Source organism: Gopherus evgoodei, unplaced genomic scaffold, assembly GCF_007399415.2.
Source record: "Gopherus evgoodei ecotype Sinaloan lineage unplaced genomic scaffold, rGopEvg1_v1.p scaffold_35_arrow_ctg1, whole genome shotgun sequence".
NCBI lineage: Eukaryota > Metazoa > Chordata > Testudines > Testudinidae > Gopherus > Gopherus evgoodei.
This window is the reverse complement of record NW_022060027.1, coordinates 2,345,108-2,367,663: the sequence shown is the minus strand read 5'-3', so window position 1 is coordinate 2,367,663 and position 22,556 is coordinate 2,345,108. Positions and strand designations below refer to the sequence as shown.

General features: G+C 54.2%; 1 protein-coding gene across 1 annotated transcript; it reads left to right on the top strand.

Moving 5' to 3' along the window:
- The first annotated feature begins 3,880 nt into the window (after nt 1–3,880).
- LOC115641522 lies at nt 3,881–8,814 on the top strand. The gene is made up of 5 exons (XM_030544728.1): nt 3,881–3,930; nt 4,338–4,459; nt 7,084–7,785; nt 7,868–8,175; nt 8,792–8,814. The coding sequence occupies exons 1-5, from the start codon at nt 3,919–3,921 to the stop codon at nt 8,812–8,814; spliced, it is 1,167 nt and encodes a 388-aa protein (XP_030400588.1). The 5' UTR covers nt 3,881–3,918.
- The last annotated feature ends 13,742 nt before the right edge of the window (nt 8,815–22,556 follow it).

Below are 22,556 nucleotides of genomic sequence, written 5' to 3'. Positions count from 1 at the left end.
CTAACCTGCCCATTGTACCCCAAGACACTTTAAAGCCCAAACCAGAGCCTGCACATGCACCCAAGCCAGGCAGGAGTGACTTTGGTAGCTTACATGAAGCAATGGGAAGGCAAGTCACCGCATACATTTCACAATAAACTTTCAGCCGCTTGGCTCTCTAGTGAAATGCCTGGTAAGGAAACAAACCCACAATGTATTAATTTGTTTGTTAACAATTCTTTACCAGCAGTTCGGGGTAAAGTAATAATGTATGTTAACCCTGGAAGCACTCTGCCGGGAGTACTAGACTTATTGTCTAAAGCTTAGAGTTATATTCAAACCCAACCAAGAAATCCCAAGAGAAATCATCCTCCTGTTGCAATTGTTCAAGGAGCCTCTGATAAAGCAGTAGTTAAAGTAAAGGTACAGACAACAATAGTTAAAAAGAACCATAAGCCCCAAAACTCAGTAAAATGTCCAAAATTGCAAGAAGGCCCTGGTAGTGATCTCACTGCCAAACCTGTGCCAGGGGTATTAATTAATCAGGTACAATTCATACATATCTCTGCTGTGTTATATTTGTCTAACTGGCAAATGAGAAAATTCAGTTATTGCAGACACCAAAGTGGCATCTTTCTTCTCAGTAATCCTTGGGAATAAGATTACCATTTATCAACAACGGGTGCAGGATATAGCTAATTTGGGTTTAAAAACAGACAATCATAATTGAATGAATTGGTTTTGTTTAGTCTGGAAAAGAGAAGACTGAGAGGAGCCATGACAACAGTAAAAGGTTATTACAAGGAGGAGGGAGAAAAATGATTCCTTAACCTCTGAGGATAGGACAAGAATCGATGGACTTAAATTGCAGCAAGGGCGGTTTAGGTTGGACATTAGGAAAAGCTTCCTAACTGTCAGGGTGATTAAGCACTGGAATAAATCGCCCAGGGAGGTTGTGGAATCTCCATCACTGGGTATTTTTAAGAGCAGGTTAAACAAACACCTGTCAGGGATGGTCTAAAGATGGTACTTGGTCCTGCCATGAGTGCAGGGGACTGGATCTGACGACCTCTCGAGGTCCCTTCTAGTTCTATGATTCTATGATTCTGTGATCTCTATGCTCCTAAAAAGAAAACCCAAAAAACCCCAAAACAAGCCCACTGGAAATTCTATGCAGCATTACAGAATTGTTTGGTACAGAAATGTCAATTAAAAGTAAGGTGAATGTTAAAAAAATCAGAAAGCACATCAATTATGTACTCTAGAAAATAAACCGGGCTCCTGATGGGGTGTCCGTGCCTGTCCTGCTGCCCCTCTCTCCCCTGTCTCGCTGGACGCCAGGCAGCACCCATGCAGTGCCTGTGGCGGATGCTGCTGCTGGCAGTCCCTGGGAAGAAGTTAGGGAAGGGAGCAGCAGGCCAGTGGGGTCTCTCACATCCACCGCCACCCATTTCCCTGCAGCAGATGGGCCCCCACACAGCTGGCCCACAGCTCCCTTGGCAGCAAACAGGAGTAGCAGGGCAGGGACCTGTCCACCAGCCAGATAAGGTAACTCAGCCGTGACCGGGACTGCCCCAGCTCCGAGTCTCCCCCCACGCACCCCCCCTTCATATTCCCCCCAATCCCCTTCCCTGAGCCCTTCTCAGCCACAACCCTCAGCCCTGATTCCTACACCCTCACCCCACACACAGCCCCCTTCCTTGACTTCTGCACCCCCTCACAGAACCAGCCCCCTGCCCTGAGCCTCCCACAGCCCCCAAATCCCCTGCTCTGACTCCTACACCCCGCCACACACCCAGCCCCCTTCCTGGACTGAGCCCCCGCCTCCTCCTCTGACTCTTGCACCCCCCCCCACACCCAGCCCTCTGACCTGAGCCACCCACAGTCCCCAATCCCCTGCCCTGAGCGTCTCCACATTCCCACCCCGTGCCCTGAGCTCCCCACTGCCCCCAACCCCCTGCCCTGAGCTCCCCCACACCCACACAGCCCAGCCCCCAACCCCCTGCACTCCACACTTAAATTTCTAACAAGTACTGTCGTATTGGAACACCCCCACCCCGATCCTCTGCCGTGATCCCCCTCTGTGACAGGACAGTACCTGTAAGAAATTTAAGTTATTTTCAACCCTGCCGACAAATAACTTGTTGTTCTCAAAAGGGGCATCAATTAATCTGTAGGTGAAACATATTTAAGGTAGTAACTCCGCTATGTGATCAGCTGGAAAGGTACCAGCAAAACTTACTGGCAGTAAATGTAACATAAGTATCATGTCCAGTACAAATAATTACGTGAAAATCTCCTGTGAAGCAAATAGCCTATGCAGGACAGAAACAGTATTGTGTAGTATCCAATCAGAAAGAATTCTGTCATGGTCAATGCAGATGTATGGTCACAAATCCAATTATTATTATTTTTTAAAAACATACATTATTAGGGTTGCAAGGAGGTCACCTAGTCCAAACCCTTACTCAAAGGGAGACTAATCCCCAAATGGCTACCTCAAGGATTGAGCGCACAACCCTAAATTTAGCAGGTCAATGCTCACACCACTGAGCTATCCCTCATTTTTTGGGGATCAGTTGGTATCCAAAGCCTAAAATAGCTAAGCTAGAGTCTTTCAGCGAGCCTCAGCCTACAGTCTTCTTGTGTTTCAGCTTGTCTGACTTATTAGCTAGTTCCTCAAGATATTGCTTAATCTTATACTATTATAATCCTATAAATCAATTCTGATTAACATATCATGAGTATATAGAATGTAATCATAACATCACATAATAACTAAATACCAAATAAAATCATTGGCTACATCCAATAGATGGTCGAGTTCCTCACTGCTTAGGCTGGGATTCTCCTTTCCAGCCTGGAACCACCTCCCCTGTTCACACTCTTTGTTCTCCAGATGTGCTCCCAGGTGTTGAGTTGTGGGGAGGGGGCGTGAGAGGCCAAAAGTCACTTCCCTTCCTTTATAGGCTCTCCCAGCTTGCTTGAAAGATCTTTTGCTATGACATGAGTCAAGCCATGTCCATTGTCTATGGGCTTCCTGTGAGAAGCCTTCATTAGACACACGATAGCCCTTGGGAGTGTGCATTCCCCTTAATGGGCCATCAGCACTGTCTGGCTTCTCCATTGTTGTACCTGAAAGACTGGTTGTGGGTGTTTCCAACCTCCCAACATCTTCCAGTGACAGACACCAATCACAACTTCATAACTGCCCATAGAATGACAGCACACACAATCCACCAGGACATTAATGTTCCACAGATCAAGCCTTTTTGAATGATGCCTCACAAGGCTCACTGTGTACACAACAGAGCCGAATTATATCACCATGGCAAATATGGGGGTGCCGGGGAACTGCCTTGGAGCACAGATGGTCACAACGCCAGACACAGGGACAGAGATGTGAGGCCCCAGGCCTTGCTCATGAGGAGGAGAATCAGAAACTTCCCCCCGTCGACCCCCAGCATGAGACAAACCAACCCCACCTGGACAGGGCCAATGCTCCAGCCTGGAGTCTGCCTGGCCGGACTTCACCACCTCCCATCCCCCACTGCTGTGTGCCCTGGCCCTCACCATACCCCATCCCCCGCCCCATCTGCCCCAGTGCCTCCACCACCTCCCACCCCCCACCATGTCTGCCCTGCCCCTTGCCACCTCCCATCCTGTTCCCCCGTCTGCCCCACCCCTCCTAGCTCAGCCCTATGGAGTTTCCTTTCAAGGCAATATTGAATGAAGTAGTTGAGTCCCACCTAGTGCCACCTCCCCTTCCCCTGGGCTGGTCACGGGGACAACAGGAGCGGGTACCGCCCCTCTGCACCATGTGGTGGGGGACTAGGGGTAATGGAGCTATAAGAAGAAGGGCTGGGAGCTGAGAGCCCATCACTGGGGATCCAGTGTGAGCCTCAGTCAGTGAGTGACAGCACCTCCTGCTCCTGCCCCATGGAAACCATGGTGAGTCCCCCACCTCGTTCTGCCCCATGGAAACCCTGGTGAGTCCCCACTGCCCCTCAGCTTGTGCCCCATAGCAACCCTTGTAAGTCTCTTCCGCCTCCTCCTGCCCCATGTAAACCCTGGTGAGGCGTTCCCCCTCCACCTCTCGCCCCATGGAAACTGGTGAATCCCCACCGCCTCCTCCTGCCCTATGAAATCCCAGGTGAGTCCCCCTTGTCCCTCACATCCTGGCCCTTAGAGCCCCATGGAAGACCAGTCTGCCATTCACACCTCACCCCATCAATCTCCAGGGCGTTATCCCCGGCCCCCTCTCCTGTCGGTAGCACACCAGGAGCTAGGGGATGTGGGTTGATGGTGCTGGGTTGTGCCCAGGCTCAGAGATGCTGACGCTGTGGGGTCCTGTGCAGGTGTCAGGACGGATGCCTAGGGCTGGACTCCTGCTGCTGCCCTTTCTCCTCTGCTTCGGGCCAGAGACTGTCGGGAGCATCAACCCTGCCGCGCTCAGAGAGATTGGGAATCATGTGAACAAGTGAGTGAGGCCCCAGTGGGGCATTTTCCATCTGGCTGGGACCCCTCTGCCCTCTCCGGGTGGTAAATGAAGGCAAAAATGGGGGAAGATGCATCATTTTTGCCCTATGTGATTTTCTATGGCATAGGTGGCTCAGGGCATGGCAGAGCTGGGAGGGATGATTCTGGGGTGCACGGGGAGCTGGGAGGGGTGATTCTGGGATGCAGAGGGAGATGGAGCCTGGAGCTGGGAGAGGGGTAATTCTAGGAGTGCATGTGTTGAATTAGAACTAAAATTTGAAAACTTTCATGAAATGGGAATTCCAAATTTTGTTTTGGAAAAATTAAAAACAGATTTCAGTTGGGCCATATCTGAATATTTCATTTCAGTAAGCTCAAAATATTTCCATTTCATCTTTAGCAACTTGCATTTCCTGCTTTATAGTATAATATAATATAATAATATGAAAGTCCATATGTTTTCACCTGTATATTATAAACAGTAATATAACATAACAAAAGTAAAAAAAAAAGTCATAACCAAATGTTTCAATCTAAACAAATTGTTCTGAATATTTTTCATCAGAAAATTACACAGAATCAATGTATTCCCTTGGAACGTTTAGATTTTGTTAAATCAGCCTTTCCCTAAGGAAAACTGTTCTGTCTGAAAAAATTGGACCAGCATTAACCATGTGCTTGCTCTACAATTTCTTTCAAATAAATGAGGACCAGATACCTTGCACTCAAGACTCTTAAAAGATCTGGCCTGTAGGGTAAGTGCCCCCCAGTATTATCAGGGTGAGGATGTTAGATTTGGGCATGGGAGGCTGAGCATTAGCATGAATATTTATGATCACATTCAGGCCCTATAATAGGACAAACTAACATGAATCTAGCTTCATTCCAACCCCCTGCTCCAGAGGCTGGGGGCTGCAGAAGGAGGAGGGGGCTCAGCTTAGAGGATGAAGGGTCTGGAGGGCTCACCCTGCCCCCTCAGGTGACACTTGTGCTCCCCCAAGTCCACGCTATGACCCCCCAGAGAAAGATTCCCTCCCAGTAGATCGTAGCTAAGGTGAAGGTGCACTGGGCTGGGAGCCAGGAGATCTGCTCCCATGTCTGCTGTCTAGTGATCATCACAGCCCTTGTTACTGATTTGTTACCTGCACACTCCACCCATCTTTACCCTCCCGTGGGCTCAACGCGTAACCTGGTTAATTTAGGCACCCCTGCACTTTCCACTTTGTAGGGCTCAGGGCATAATTTTCTGCAGGTTTGTGGGGCCTTTTACCAGTGAAAAAGCCTTGCACAGTAATATCCTTAACCTCTATTTACAAACAGCTACCAAAAGAGAATACACAGGGGGAAGCAGACAATGCTCACCACTCCCAATAAGACAGATGAACTTTTCCTGGGGGCCAGTCAGTGCCAGGTCATGTGGGGTTCCAGCTGCTGCATTGAGGGCTGGCAGGGTGCTGAGGTCTGGCAGCTCTGATCTTGGGCTGTGTCCTGGAGTTAGCGTCCCAAGAACTTTTTTCCTTTTTGGACCCCAGTTTATATAGTGAAACTTGAGTCCTGCTTAGCTGTGCCTGACCCAATCATTGTAAACTGAAATGCTACAAAATCATGTTTTTCACCAATCCTAGCCCATTACAAAATAATTCTTTACCCAATCATATCCCACCACCTGAGTTGATTTAAATGTTGCAAGATTAGTTATGCAACTGACAGAAACATTCAAAGAACCAGACAGAGACCATCTAGATAAACAGTAGAGAAGTGGGGGACTATAAAGGGAAAACATTAGAGGTACAGATTGAACAATGACAACTGCTGATAAAGGATTTCTTGCCAGGCTGTTGAATGCTGTCAAACGAAGTTTTCTTTACAGATTTAAGACCTGGTGATGGTGAGGACTATTATGATAGAAGCGCCGCCTTAACAGCCCGGTGTTACATTTTCTTTATAATTTAGAGGGAATGTGATTCTCTGTTTCCTGATTGCTTCTGCTTATTGCTGAAAAAGGCCTCAGACCTTACAAACTAGTGTCCTGTCCTCAGTCAGTTATCAACCCCCAACCCTCCCCAATTAAGCTGCACAAGGCCACTTCAGGTAGAGGTGGGATGAGAACCCAGCTCTAATGTGGCAGACCCAGAGCCTTTCACATAGAATGTGCCACATATAGGTGCCATTGTTAGCCTCCCTTTAATCACAGTCACAGTTCCCTCCCAGAGCTGGAGGGAGAAATGAGGAGCCCTGATCTCCAGTATTCTTCAGCTCTCCAGCAAATCCCTGTGTATCCTCGGGCCAACTGCGTGTCACGTCCCTCTCTTGGGGTGGCTCCGCATATAAGCTCTGACTTGCTCCTAGAGCTCAAGTGGTAACGCTCAGCCCTGTGGGGCTGACAGACCAAAGCTCACACCGGGCTGATGATCCCTGGGGAAGTTTCTTCTTAAAACCTCCCTCCAAGGTTATTTCATTCTCTCAGGGAGCAAACCTCTCCTGATCGAGGCTGGAGCCTGAGAGCCTAGAACCGGCCAGTGGTGCCGCCATGTACGACCCACCCAAGTTTGCCGCTCGGGGCTGGGGGCAAAGCTGTTCAGAGCCCCCTGTCTCCTCACTGCCCTTTGCTTTGCCTTCCCTTAGGGATGGGTTGGCTGTTGAATACGCCTTCGCCGTCAGCCTGCAGAAAGCCAGTTGTGAGAACCCATCTGGTCTGGAACAGGTGCTGCCCAGGAACAAGCTGCAGGACATGCAGGCGGCCATTAACCCAGAGGGTGTCCTGTACGACCCAGATGAAGGGCCCATTGTGGCTGCCCGGATGAAGCGCCTGGGCAGGGCAGGGGAACATGCCGAGTGGCGCCTGCTCCAGGGAGACTGGAACAGCCCTGTGCAGAAGCTCCTGGCCCGGACCTACAACGAGAGAAGCTGCCTGATCTTCTTCACCATCCGCTTGCCCTGCACGGGGACGTGCCTGCTGGTGAAGAGGTCCCACAACATCCTACGGATGGTGAGCGACACCTTCCACCTCATCGACCACAACTACAAGGCCTTCATCTTCCGGCAGATCTACCGTCAGGACCGGGACCTGGATTCCCAAAGCCTGTTGGAGGCCTGGCACCGGCTGCCCGATGTGCCCCTGCTACGTTGTGACACCAACGGCTGCAAGGACTGCAGAGGGAACGATCCCAAAACCGACCCCAACGCCTGCCTGGACGAGATTCGAGCCATGAGGCAGCCACTGCACCCACCTGGCAGGGGGCAGGAGGGAGAGCTGGGCGGAGAGGGGAGAGCAGAGGATGTAGGGGAGAGCAGGGGGCCCCTTTGGAGTGTTGGAGAGATGATGAGGCAGGGGGAACCACTGGAGAGTTGGGGGGACAATGGGGCAGGGGACGATGTCTTAACATTGAGGGGATGGCCGGACATTGAGCTTCCTTGGAGGCGTGGTGGATGGGGCCGTGGGAGGCGTGGTGGATGGGGCCGTGGGAGAAGGGGTGGATGGGGCCGTGGGAGGCGTGGGGGACGGTGGGGAGGAGGGCGCCGTGGAGGACGGCGGGGCGGCGGACGCCGTGGGGGACGGCGAGGTGGACGTGGGGGACGGCGGGGTGGACGTGGAGGGCGGCGAGGCTGAGGATACCACTGGACAGTTGCGGGGGACGGCGGGCCAGGGGGCACCAGCCGAGGATGGCAGGGCACAGGGCACCATCAGAAGATTTGGGGGATTGAGGGATGCAGGGGGTGGGACATTTCTTCTCTCAAGGCCTGTGATTTTGCAGAGTCCCCCCAGTCCCCAAATGATTAACACCAATAAAGTGTTGAAGTCTCCTGGGGCCTCGTGTCTCTGTCTCTGTCTCTGTCTTCCTCCTCTCTGTCCATGTGTCTGGACTTTACACAGTGTGGGAGGCCTCCCAGCCTCCCTGGCAGTGCCCTCTTCATCGGGCCAGGCCTGGCCCCCACTTTTTGCCTGGGGCTCCCCCTGAGCCCAGACCCCTGGCAGAGTCACCCCCTTGGGAGTGAGGCTGGGCAGCCTTTGCCAGACACCCAGCTCGCTATGGATGAACCTGGCCATCTGCTGCCATCTGCTGGTGAGGTGGAGGTAGACACACGAAAAACACACTGGGCAGGCCCCAGTTTGCATGTTTCCTGCCAGCCCCACACTGGCTGGATCAGACAGGGGAAGCTCAGCGGGGGCTGAGAGGGGTCAGGGCAGATCTGCCCTGTGTGCTCTGGGCGGGTCCATGAGATTGGCCGGCATGCGCCTCATCATGAGAACTGCTGGGCAAAGTGCCCTGGCTCCAGCGCTGGGCGCACGTCCACCTGCAGTGGGACGTGTACGTGCCCCATCACTCCACAGGGACCTGCAGCTCCCCGGACTGACGGGACAAGGTTCCAGTTAGTGGCTGGAGGCTCTGAGGTGCTGCGCTGGGGATGGGGGACGGGAACGGGGGCATGAAAGCCGGTTAGACAGAAACCTGGGCCTGCCCTGGCTTGGTGAGTCGTACATGCCTGTTTGTTTCATCCACTTCTCCCCTCAAGCCAGATTCACCGGCTTGTTAACCAGGCAGGGATCCACTGACGTGGACAGGTGGGTGGTAAAGGCCACGGCTAGGGTCAGGTGCCTGTCGCTAAAGCCCGAGCTTCATAAGACAATTCAGAGGAGAATGAACATATTTCTGTTCCGTGAAGGCAGCTCTAATCAAACACAAGAGAAACCCGATAAAGCTTTACAATCTGGGCAATGCGCAGGGAAGGGATTGTTGCAATCAGAACGAATTCTATTTACTGGAAAATGACAAGGGAGTGACAGGGAAAGACTTGTGCGTCCCTCCCCACCTTCCCATTGCCCACAATGTTGCCCAAAACTCACCTTGCACGGCCTTCCCCGACAGACACGCAAAACAATCCATCCCCAGCTCCACTGAACCACAGGGAAGGCAGAAGCAGCAGTGACCTCTACTGGGTCCGGGCACGAGGCTGGTGCCAGTGCATGCAGTGTGTGGCCGTGGGAAGGGCTGCTGTATTGGAGATATAAGCAGAGGGGTCACTGCTCAAGGGCTGCATTAGTGGAGCAATTCAGGGCACGTATTGCACACTCCTCACTCACCTCCCAAAGCGCTCAGGGAAATTGGCTGTGGCCAGGAGCAGCCGGGCCTGTGCGACACCAGCCGATCTGCCTGGGCTCTCCGCTGTCCTCCCATACGAATCAAACCTCACCGCCATGGAGCAGGCTGATGAGGGACATCCGCCCGTGGGCTGGCTGCCACCTCGGCCAACGCTAGGGACTGCACCAACTGCACCAGGCTCCCAGGTTGAGCCTTGTCACAGACTCCCCGGGTCTGCGTGTGGGGCAGGGGCCAGAGTGTTCTCAGAGCCAGTGACTGATGTGTTGGGTAAGTGTGTCTGCACAGCAACTGCAGGGTTGCCAACTTTCTAATAGCAGAGAACTGAACCCCTTTACCCACTCCCTGCCCCGCCCCTTCTCCAAGCTCCTGCCCCCACTCACTCTATCCCCCTCACTCGCTCTCCTCCACCCTTGCTCACTCTTTCATTTTCACGAGGCTGGAGTATGGGCTTAGGGTGTAGGAGGGGGGTTATGGAGTGGGCTCTAGGGTGGGGGCAGTGGGTTTGGGGTGTGGGATGGCATACGGGCTCTGGCCTGGGGGTTCGGGCTCTGAGGTGGGAGCAGTAATGAGGGGTTTGTAGTGTGGGAGGGGACTCTGGGCTAGGGTAGGAGGTTGGGGTGCAGGAGGGGGTTCAGGGAGCAGGCTTTGGGTGGCACTGACCTCAGGCAGCTCCCAGGAAATTGTGACATCTCCCTCCAGCTCCTAGGTGGTGGCACAGCCATGAGGCTCCACGTGCTGCCCCTGTCCACAGATCCAGTGGTCGCGGTTCCTGGCCAATGGGAGCTGTGGAGTCAGCGCTTCGGGCAGGGGCAGTGTTCCAGAGCCTCCATGGCTGCCCCTGTGCCTAGAGGCTGCACTCTGCAGGGACATGTTGGCTGCTTCCGGGAACTGCACGGAGCCAGGTAAGGAGTCTGCCTGAACCACCAACCAGACTTTTAACAGAGCCACCAGAGTCCCTATTCGACCAGGTGTCCCGGTGAAAAACTAGACACCTGGCATTAGGCAGCCCTGACTGGAGCCGTAACTCTCAGCTCATGCAGAGGGACCCGTTCTAGGGCCTGTAAACATCACAGCAGTGCCAGTTGTGTGGTGGGTGCTTGGCCCAGCTGCCCAAGTAATTGATCACTGTGGTCAGACATCCCCTGTCACCACACACATCTCCCTCCTACTCTCCCCTGTCGCATCCCCCCCTTCCCCCAGCCCAGCTCATTTCCCATCCCCCCCTTCCAGAAGAAAAGACTTTCCTGGTTTTCTCAGGTTTTTGGTTTCCAACAAGGGTTTTAGGGGAGAATTTTCCACTCACAGTGATGGGACCTCCCTTACCCCCAGGCCTGGCCCCATGATTCAGATCATGATTCAGATCATAGGTCATGAATGGCAGCAGAAGGCCCCTGGGTGGCACCAGATGTCTCCAATCCAGAGCAGGGAGGAAACTGAGGCAGGGGTTGGGTAGGGAGGGGTGGGTAGGTCTGTGTCAGACATCTGTACACAGTGTCTGTGGGTCAGTGCTGCACCTCCCAGGAGGGACAATGAAGTGGGCCCTTTGGGGGCTCCCACCTTTGGTGGAGCTCTGCCAGAGGGGTGTTTAAGCTACAGGAAAGTCTGAGGGGTCACCCCTGATTGCAGGGGCTGGGCAGGGCACTGTGTGTCTAAGCAGTCAGGGCAGGTGCTAGGCAGAGGGTCTGCACCCCAAGACGGAGCCCGGGGACCCCAAGACAGAGCCCAATCCTGTTCAGACTCCCAGATCCAGCAGCTGGGTCCCCTCACAGCATTCTGGTGAGTGGCCAAGAGGGGGCACTTGTCTGCCACTCGCTGCCAGGCCAAGGAAGGGGGGTGCTCACCCAGGGCTGTGGGGTGGCAGAGGGAGAAGCCAGGTCTCTGCTGACACAGGCTGGCACCAGCCATAAGTTGACTTCACTTCATTCAGTTACTGTTTAACCTGAGGCCAGTCTGAGTTCTGGAGAGCTCTGTCTGGCTGTGGAATTGGTCCCACAAGCCAGAGGGGTTTTACTTCCTGACGCCCCCTGCTCAGCTCCCCCACAGAGGTGGAGACCCAAAGCCTAGCACTGGCAAGGTGACGTTTGCAGAACAGGGCGTTGGCACAGGCGGTAAATCCAGGGCACCCAGCTCAGCCTGCACTCTGGAGAACCCTGTCTGCTTGTGGGTCCAGTCCAGAGACAGCAGAATTGGCTGTCGCCCAGTGAACGCCTGGGGAACTTGCAAGGGCTTTGCTGAGTAATTCCAACCCTCCCACCCCCCAATGGTCCTGGGCAGCGACCAGCTGGAGAGATGGGCCCAAGCATGGAGAATGGAGAGAAAGGGGGTGAATTGTTTCTCTCTGTCACGGCCTGGGCCAGGCTGGGCCAAGCATCCTGACTCCAGGATGTGTTGTGTGTCAGAAGGGAGCTTGACCGTGTCTGAGTGGCTGGCCAGGGGCCAATCCCAGATGCCGCCCTGCCAGGGGCGCTTGGTATCTCAGCCAGGACTGGCATGGGGAGAGCCAGCCAGCCGGCACGCATGGGCCGTGGCTCTGGAAGGAGGCTCAGCTGCTGGCCCATCCCCTCTGGAACAAGGGTGTCTCCGTGTGAGACTGGCCTGGCCAGGGGCAGGGAGCTTCTGAGTGGGGCCGAGGGGCAGAGACAGACCCCTATTCCTGGGGGAGTTCTGCTCTGGGGGGCCAAACACCCCAACAAGCCAGAAGGCCGTGTTGGGGAGACCGAGGCAGAGGCAGGAAAGCTGCATGTCCTGAACATGGACAGACCTTGGGCTCACTGAAGGGGGAGCTCGCTGGGATAAAAGGGAGCAAAATCCCAGCTCTCTACTCACTGCTGATCAGGTAATCTCAGCCCGGGGCCTGGCCCGTGGCCAGGAGGCAGAGGCCCCTTCCCAGCTCTCTCGCAGGCCTGTGCCACGTCGACAGGCACAACCTGGAGTCATTGTCAGACAAGGCTGTGGTGGGGCTGCCAGGACATACCCTGCACGAGCGACTTAATGGTTCCTGTCTCTACAACCTTTCCACTTCCAGATCCAGCACAGAGCCGGAAACTAACAAGGCAACGAGAACGGCCTGTCACGACAACACTGTCTCTCTTCCCAAGTAACCTAACCCAGTGTTGTTGCGGGAGCGGTGAGCGGGAGCTATGGGATACAGCAGGGCCAGAGAGCAGTGGGAGAGTGCTAGAGGGGAGATATAGTCTAACGAAGGCCTGGTTCCCTGGAGACTAGGGAAGGCTACTGCAGGCTAATTGAAGCACCTGTAGCCAAGTAAGGCCCAGTCAGGAACCTAATGTCACACAGTAGCCTAATTAAGCTGTGGTTCCCTGCAGGCGAACTGAAGTGTCTGTAGCAAATTTTGGCCCTATCAGGAACCTAATAACCCCCTTTTCCCCCTGCTTCAGGCAGACAGGGGGAGTGAGGAAGGAGAGAGGACTGGAATTTGGACGAGTTTTGATGAGATTTGAAAGACCAGAGAATTGGAGGAAGGGAGACCCTGTCCCAGCACAGCAGGGAGACTCCTCACTGAGTGTTAAGGACCGAGGGTCACCGCACTCAAAGAGGGAAGAGGGAGTTGAGAGGGCCTGGGGCTCAGACCCAGACCCAGATCCCTTCCCTGTTTTCCCTTCTCTACCGCCTTCCTGGGCCGCTAGCAGGGCCCCTGGCACCCCAAGAGCAGGGACAAGGAATGATGTCCAGGCCCCCCACCAAGAAAAGTGCGGGACCCACCACACCAACATCAGCCATTTTGTCACAGTGCTTTTAGTAAAAGTCATGCACAGGTCATGGGGGAATTCATGGTCAATGACCTATCTATTGCCTTTATTATAAATAAGTACCCCTGACTAAACCTTACCTGGGGGCCCCTGGGGCTGCTGCTCTGGGGGACCCAGGGGCAGCCCTACTGGCCAATGCTCCATCCGTCCATGGGGCTAGAGGCACCAGCTGCTGTTTGGGCATCACCCAGCAGCAGCTGCTCCAGCCACACAAGCCGCTGCTCCCCATCTTTGTTGCAAGACCCAGTGCCCCCTCCACTGGTGCACAGGGAGCTGATCAAACCCTGCAGCGCTAGGGCAGGGGAGAGAGCTATGGATCTGGATTGGGGGAGCTGCTCCCTGAGCCCTGTGGATGACACCTGGGAGTGAGGCCATGTTGGGGATGAGGATCTTGGGGCAGGGGGGTCCTGGGGAAGCAGCTGCAGTTGAGGTGGGTGTCCCAGGCAGGGGTCAGAGTTTGTGTGGGGATAGAGTTCCTGAGGAAGGGGGCACAGTCAGGGTGGGTGGGTGGTCTCCAGGCAGGGGGGTGAAAATGGGATGAGGGTCCTGGGGAAGGAGGTGCAATTGAGGCAGAAGTCCAAGGGCAGGGGATGCAGTTGGGATGGAGGTCCCCTGGGGCAGGGGGTTCAGTTGGGGTGAAGGTCCCCAGTGGCAAGGGATGCAATCAATGAGGGTCCCCGGGACAGGGGGTGCAGTCAGGATGGGGGTCCCCAGGGGAAGGGGGTACAGTTGGAATGGGGGTCCCTGAGACAGGAGGTGCAGTCAGGATGGGGGTTTCCAGGGGCAGGGGGTGCAGTCAGGATGGGGGTCCCTGAGACAAGGGGTGCAGTCAGGATGGGAGTCCCCAGGGGGAGGGGGTGCAGTTGGGATGGGGGTCCAAGGCTGTGTCCATCTCCTGGCTTTTACATGTGTTCCCCATGGGGGCTCATAAATAGATTTGGAGCCAGGCCAACAAATGACTAATCCAGCCCTAGCCCAGGGTTGCCCAGAGGTTTCAGGGGGCCTGGGACAAAGTAATTTTGGGGGCCCCTTCCATAAAAGAAAGTTGCAATACTATAGAATGCTATAGTCTCATAGGGGCCCCTGTGAGGCCCAGGGCCTGGGGCAAATTGCCCCACTTGCCACCCTCTCTGGGCAGCGCTGCCCTAGCCACAGGCAGGGAGGTCCCTTCCTCCACAGAAAAGGTGAGGGGCTCAGGAGGGAGGCCCTTGCCTGCTCCCTGCCCGAGATGAGGCTGCCAGCGGTTGCTCCTTCGGGGACTGAGGCTGGCGGCCCTGCAGCTCTTGTGCCGCAAGGTCCATTTATTTCTCAAGTCATGTTGTGCCCGAGGGAGAAGCCCAGCCAGGGCTGAGGTGACTGATAGCTGTGAGGCTCAGGAGTGAGACCTCCCGGCCCCACAGCCCTTGCACCAGTGTGGGGTCCATGGCCCTCAGTGTGGGGTCCATGGCCAGGATGAAGCTGGCAGTGTCCAGCCAGAATGTGTGTGCTGCTTAATTTGCACTTAAGCAGTAAACAGAATCATCAAGCAAGAAGGGAAGACAAAGTCAGGTCAAACAGGTGGGGAAAAAAACAGCAGAAAACATCCTTCCACACAGATTTTTCATCTCCTAGTGCCCAGCTGCAAATGTTTTTCAAGAGGGGGACAGAAACTATAAAAAGGAGGGAGAAACACCTCAAGGCAGCCTGCTCTCTCTCCCTGCCCATTCCATTCACGGCACTGGAAGCAACAGAGGAAGCATTTGTTGGACTTTGGGAGAGGGGTCCTGACCGGCGTTTGGGTCAGTAAGACTGCTGAATGCATGCAGGGAGATCCGGATATAATTTGTTATATTAGGGATTAGTAAACGTCTTATCTTTAGTTTTCTTGTATCCATGTCTGACTTGTACATCTCTCTCTTTGTAGTTAATAAACTTTATTGTTTTAGCTGATCCAATGTGTTTAAACTGAAGTGTTTGGGAAACTCCATTTGGGGTGACGAGCTGGGTGCATATTATTCTCTGAAAGGAACAGTGGACTGAATGTAACTTGCGCTGTCCAGGAGAGGGCTGGGCGGCACAGGACGTAGCTTTCTGGGGGAAATATGGGACTGGGGGTGTATCAGGGCCACCCTGCAGTATAACGAGGATGTTGCTGGCCAGCTGCAGTTACACACAGACACTCAGGGTGGTGCTTGCACACCGGAGGCTTTTCGTGAGTGGCCTACTTGGGAGCTATTTCAGCAAGGCATTGTAAGGCACCCGAGGGTGCAGGGCACGGGTGACACAGCTGCTCATTAGTCTGGATTGTACTTTGGTATGTCACAGCCCCTGAAGAATAGGGCAGTGCCTGGGAGCCCAGCCCCAGCTGAGATCCATGCTGGCCCTTCTTGTGCTCTTATGCCGCTTGGCACCTACAACCTGCCCCACATTAACCCTGCATTAGAACAATAGTGTCCCCACTTGGGGCCCGATCCCTGTGAGCCCCCTTGGCCATCCAGGTGCTGGAGAGAAGCTGCTTGGTTATAGCGCAGGCCGTGCTAGTGCAGACCCTTGTGGCCAGGTGCGGTGTCATGGTTGAGCCCTGCCTCAGTTTCCCTTCATCTGGGAAGCAGACCTTCAGATACCAAACAGCAACCCCTTTGGAGGGGACCAACGCAAACTAAACCTTCATCCCAGTGTCCCACAGGGATGAGACATTGCCAGCCTGGGGCTCTCAGTTACGTGCCTCTGTCCCAAACCCACCCCAAAGCCTCTTCAGTCCCGGATCCTGGTGACTGATAAACGCCGGCTAGATTGGCAAAGGCTGTGCTGCATCTCTGCCCAGTCCCTGCCGGGCACGTCGCTCCCAGGGGGGTGACATCTCGGCCAGGGGTCTGGGGCAGAGGAGCCACGGGAGTCACTCTGGCAAAAAGTGGGGGCCCAACCCTGGCCCTATGAAGGAGTCCAGCAGAGAGCAACAAAAATGGTTAGGGGCTGGAGCACATGATTTATGAGGAGAGGTTGAGGGAACTGGGATTGTTTAGTCTGCAGAAGAGAAGAATGAGGGGGGATTTGATAGCTGCTTTCAACTACCTGAAAGGGGGTTCCAAAGAGGATGGATCTAGACTGTTCTCAGTGGTACCCAATGACAGAACAAGGAGTAATAGTCTCAAGTTGCAGTGGGGGAGGTTTAGTTTGGATATTAGGAAAAAACTTTTTCACTAGGAGGGTGGTGAAGCACTGGAATGGGTTGTGATGGTGCCCCCCATAAGGCTTTATGGAATATGCTTATGAATATATATGTGCCATAACTGGAATATGTTTTGGGCTACATATGCCATGTAACATATCTATGTAAAGGTTATGATCTACTTAATGTATTCAGCCTATTTGTATGTGTGTATCATTTTTGTATTCGAGGTTATGAATATTGGCTGTGTGCTAGCTTGATTTTGACTAGCCCAGTAGAGTATTTGGTCGGCTTCTTGAGAAAAGTGCAAATTAAGTTCCCAATCAAAAACCACTTAAGCCAACAATGAACTTGAAGATGCCAATCCACATCTGAGCTTTCCCAAGAATGTGGCTTGGCTGGTAAAAACTGAGTCATGCATGGACATGTGACTTGCCCATGTGACTCTAAAACTCCATCTTGGAGCTGGACTTTACATAGGAGAGAGGAGGGGGGTCTCCACCGACACGAGAAAGTCTAGTTAAACCCCTGGGAGACCCCTCCATTGGCTCTTCAGCTGGTTAAAGAGAGAGCCTCTCCACCCCCGAGGATACCTGAAAGAAAATGGAACAAAGGACAGTAACCACAGGGGGTGTGAGTGATTGCTGGACCCAAACTAGCAGGAGACTAGTCTGTAAAAGGAAGCTTACTGGAACTGGTGAGATTTTATCTGTATTCAGTTTTATTACTGTATTAGACATAGACTTGTGTGTTTTATTTTATTTGACTTGGTAATTCACTTTGTTCCATCTGTTGCTGCTTGGAACCACTTAAATCCTACTTTCTGTATTTAATAAAATCACTTTTTACTTATTAATTAACCCAGAGTATGTATTTATACTGGGGGGATGGAGGGCAAACAGCTGTGCATATCTCTCTATCAGTGTTATAGAGGGCAAACAATTTATGAGTTTACCCTGTATAAGCTTTATGCAGGGTAAAATGGATTTATTTGAGTTTTAGACTCCATTGGGAGTTGGGCATCTGAGTGTTAAAGACAGGAACGCTTCTGTAAGCTGCTTTCAGTTAAGTCTGCAGTTTGGGGCACGTGGTTCAGACCCTGGGTCTGTGTTGGAGCAGACGGGTGTGGCTGGTTCAGCAAGACAGCATGCTGGGGTCCCAGGCTGGCAGGGAAAGTTGGGGCAGAAGTAGTCTTGGCACATCAGTTTGCAGTTCCCAGGGGATTTCTGTGATCCAACCCATCACATGGGTTACCTAGGGAGGTGGTGGAATCTCCTTCCTTAGAGGTTTTTAAGGTCAGGCTTGACAAAGCCCTGGCTGGGATGATTTAGTTGGGGTTTGTCCTGCTTTGAGCAGGGGGTTGGACTAGATGACCTCCTGCTCACCCCCCAGGGGCCACAGGGACCAGAGCAGGCAGTGAGTCTGCCTTAGCCCTGCTGTGCTGCCAATCAGGAGCCACTCGAAGTAAGTGCTGCCAAGCCAAAGCCCAGATCCCTCATCCTCTCTCGCACCTGAACCCTCTGCCCCAGCCTGGAGCTCCCTCCTGAACCCAAACTCCCACCCAGAGCTCGAACCCTTCAGCCCCCATCCCCTGCCCCAGCCCTCAGCTCCCTCCCAGAGCCAGCACCCGATACCCTCTCCTGCACCCAACCCTCTGCCCCAGCCCAGAGCCCCCTCCTGCACCTAAACTCCCTCCTAGGCTGAGAGGGAAGGCTGCAGAGTCAAACCCTCCAGTGCCCCCTTGTGCACATGCATTACACCGCCATCCTTTCAGTGCATGATCACATACTAATTTTACATACATGGGTCATCAGCCACTAACCCAGGAGTTGAAAAGGGGGTGGAATTTTCATGGAAATCATGGTCAGTCGAAGATTGAAGACCAGACCTTTTGATCTCCTGGCTCCTATCCCAGTGCCCCTTCCCCAAGGCTGCAGGGTACATTGAGGGTGGCCTGTCCCACCTTCCCACAGAGACATGGACAAGCTTCAAGCTACGTGATGATTGGCCAGGCTGACGGTCCCAGGGTTTCCTGAAGTTTGCAAAGACCTCTGCCTACTTTGACTGAAGTAGATTTCGCCTGCAGATTAGAGACAAGGTGTGATGGACACAGGAAGAGACGAGCCATTGTCGGCTTCCTGTAGCTGGAGCCACCAGCTGAGTTCCTTATCTGGGGCTTGGTGGAGCTGGGTGAGGGGCATCTGCTCTCATCCTCTTCCTTGGTGAGTATCGGAGACAGCCAGGGCATGTGTCAATGGGAGAGGGGGAATCTGACACCGGGGTGTGTGCCCCCAATAAAACTTTTTATTTGAATAAACAGTTCACTGTTGTAGAGTTAGAACTGTTAGCCTATAACTTCGATGCCTTGTGTCCTGAAACGTGTTCTGAGGCAGATTGTCATTTTCTTCCTATTTTAGTGTGTCAGATTTTTAACCCGTTCTCTGCTAGCAGCTTGAAATATGTCCATGGTGGGCGTGTGAGATTCATCAGTATGTTCAGATGCGAATGCGCTTCAGAGCTTCTGTGTGCACCTGTTTGGTTATTGAGTGTATCAGCTAATCCATAGCCTTACTTCAACTGGCAGCTCTGCATATGCACACAGACTAATGTCTTAGCGTAGGACAGATCTCTCAGGCAATGGGGATCGTATTTTCCAAATAAAACCAGTTACTTTTTATATAGTTGAATGATACAAAACAAGGGTGAAAATTGGAACAAACTGAATTTTTGTAAAACCTGGGATTTTTTTCCATAAAAATCTGTTTAAATTGAGAACGAGGGTGCTTAGGTGTGTTATACTCACCACCAGGGTGCCTCCTTGCAGCTATGTCTGGGGATAAGCTCATATCCTGTCCGATGCCCCCTCCTTTGGTCTCTCACCCTCGGGTCTCACATTCGCTGTCTAGAGCCTGGCTGCTCCCTTTGCATCAAGCAGGATGCCCCGTCTCTGGGGCTTGGCCTCTGGCTAGTCGCTCTGGTCCTCCTCATCTGGGGTATCAAACTCCCACTGGGTGACTGGTCCAGGCAGAATCCTGCTCCTCTGCCTGCTCTGTGCCACTGTCCCCGTGGCTGATAGGGGAACTCTGGGTCGCCTGCCACTCCAGGGTCCAGCCCACAACCACCAGCCAGCTTTTGTCCCATCCCAAACTTGGGCTGCTGTCACTCCATCAGGGTCCTTCTCTGCCCTCGTCTGTAGCCCTTGCCTTGGGGCCAGCAACCAGGGCATCTGTTCTCCTTGATTTTCCCCCTTCCCTCTCTAGATCTGGAGACCTTCACCCACCAACCCCTGCCTAGCTCCTGCTTTTACAGCAGCTCAGCCTGCCCCGTGCCCAGCCCGGCATCAGCATCAATTCAGAGCTGATCAGTCCAGACTCCCCCCCAGGTGCCGCCAGCCATGAGGTTCATGGGCCCTTTCTCTGGACTTGGGTCCTTAAAGAGACGGGGGGAAGGAAATTGCTTTAACGGTCATGGCTGCCACCCCCCATATCCTGGGCCCCCGGGCCATCTGGACCCTGCTCCACAGAGACTGCCTGAGCAGAGCGGCGAGAGAGAGGGACCCCGATGCCAATGCCCCTCCCATGGACTGAACCCCCAACCCAGGAGGAAACGGGGTTGGACTTTAACAGCAGCCACAGCGACGCCGGCTCCATTCCAGCTCCATTGCCTCCTCTGCCCCCCCAGGACAGTCGCTAGCGTCTCCGGGGCAAGCTGGGAGACACTCAAACCTGAGAGATTTTCTGGCTAGAGACTCGTTCCAGCGAACAGGGTGGGGACTGGAACAAACCAGGGCCGGCTCCAGGCACCAGCCTACCAAGCACATGCTTGGGGTGGCACCTTGGGACGGGGTGGCGCTCAGGCTTTGTTTTTGGTTTTTTTTGGTTCAGCTGGGCGGTGCTGGGGGACCGGGGACTTGGGCGGTGCTTGGGGGGGCGAGCGGGGACTTGGGTGGCGCGACGCAGTGCTGGACGGGGCGGGGACTTGGGCGGCGTGACACGGTGCTGGGGGGGCGGGGACTTTGGTGGCGCGACGCTCGGGGAGGGGGTGGGCGGCGCTCGCAGGGGCAGGGCAACGCTTTTTTTTTTTTTTTACTTGGGGTGGCAAAAATGTTAGAGCCGCCCTGGAACAAACCCCTAGTTTCACGCGGCGCCTGCCACGACTCCCCTGGTTCCTGCTCTGCTGTGTCTGTTGCAGCTGGGCCCAGGGGTCAGTGGGGGGTTTCCCGTTGGGCTGAAGAGGCTGAGGGCTCTGGACCCCATCCTTGGCCCATGTTTAACCCTATTCAGTGTGGGGCAGGGGCTGAGGCATATTCACACCTTGGGCCCTTTATTGCGTCTCCATGAACACAACAGGGTGCAGAGGGATTTAGCCCCTGGTGCTTCTGGGCCCCCCCATGGTGGATGTTTGGGGGAAACCGGATGCGGGGAGCTGAGAGCTTGAGGGAAATAGGTTGGGGGGTTTCAGGAGAGGGGTTGAGGGGAGAGGGGCCAGGATGGAGTTGGAGAGCAGCCAGGCTCCCCTCCTCAGAAGGTCAGAGCTGGGGAGCAGGATTTTGGGGGGAGTGAGGAGCGAGAGGGGAGCCGGTGCCCCCAAGTTCCCTCTGGGCTCCAATTTCTATCCTCAGCAGCCTCCCCTTTCATTGCCCCCAGCTCCAGCCCCCTCAACCTCAGGGTCCCCCATTTTTCTGTCCCCTCAGTCCCTCCCTCACATGCCTCCTGCCCAACATTCAGTGCCCCATAATGCCCCCAACCCCACAGCCACCCCTCCCTGCCGCTATAGGCAGTCCGGGGGGCAAGATTGTTCCCCACCCCCAGGCTGAGGCGTCAACCATCTTAACCAGGGGGCAGCATAGCTGCCCTGCGAGGGCTGCAGGGGGTGACGGGGTGCCCATGTTAACTGAGGGCAACTGGGGTCCCTGCCCTCGGGGAGCAATGGAAGATGGTGGCCATGGCTAGAGGTGGGCTGAGGGGGGACAGGTTGGAGATGCTGGTGGGTGTGGGGGGAGAAGGGGCCAGTGGTCTGTGAGGGGACATGGGCCAGGGGGCACAATGTGGGGAGAAAAGGGTGTGGGTGACACAGGCTAAGCTGGGGGGGTCAGGCTGGGTTGGGGGGGTTGGGCCAGGTGGGGAGGTCAGGCCGTGTGTGGGGGGAATGATCCTGCTTCACAATGAATCTGCTGCCCATCTGCCTCCTGCTCTGGGGCCGGGGGTGAAGGCTCCCAGGGGGCTGGTGAGCAGGGGATTTGGGGCCTTGAGACGAGGGGGCTGATTGAAGAAGGCTCACTGGGATCTGTCGGCCAGGCAGCTGATGCACCTTTAATGCAGCCCTGGCCCAGCCCAGTGCTGAGTGTGAGCACCAGGGGGGCAACACCGTGATGGTGACACCAGGAGTCCTGGCCCCAGCGCCACCCACCTGCTCTAACCACTAGTCACCACTCCCCTGCCAGAGCCCGGAACAGAGTTAAACCTTCCTGACCCCCAGCTTCCTCCTGCCCTCTAGGCAATAGCGTATAAACAAAATCCGTGTCACCTCCCTCTCTAAAGGCCTGGCCACATAACCACTGACAGTGTCTCCTCCAGCCCGGGAGCAGGGTCTCTGCGAGGGCATTGGAAGGTCCCTGGGTCTCTCCCAGCTGTGGTCATGGGATGAAATTTCTCATGCTCCAGTTTTCCTTTGAACCTGGTTTATTTAATTCACACACTGAAAAGAGACCCTTGGAACCAGGTGTTACAGTGTAAAGCTATCCTCACTGCTCAGTTAGGGTGCAAGAAGCAGAAAACCCAGGTGCTCCCTATCGTGCCTGCTCCTCACATGGTGCCACGGCTCATGTCACACGTGGGCAACTTTGGAGGATGAGAGGGAAGGCTACAGAGTCAAATCCTCCAGCACTGGGAAATGCCCCAGTTAGAGTTTCCTGAACCTTAACTCTGCCCCCTCGTGCACATGCATTACGACACCATCCTTTAATTGCATGATCACATATTAATTTTACCTACATTGGTCACCAGTGAGGTTTAATTTCAGAATGTAAGAAAGGACAGGGTTGGAGGGTGGAATCAGCATGGAAATTGTGATCAGGTG

Excerpts from the sequence above, each read along its gene's own strand:
- LOC115641522 (XM_030544728.1), top strand. Across the intron at positions 4,460-7,083 it reads ATTGGGAATCATGTGAACAA|GGATGGGTTGGCTGTTGAAT; the intron begins GTGAGTGAGGCC and ends GCCTTCCCTTAG. Across the intron at positions 7,786-7,867 it reads AGTGTTGGAGAGATGATGAG|CTTCCTTGGAGGCGTGGTGG; the intron begins GCAGGGGGAACC and ends CCGGACATTGAG.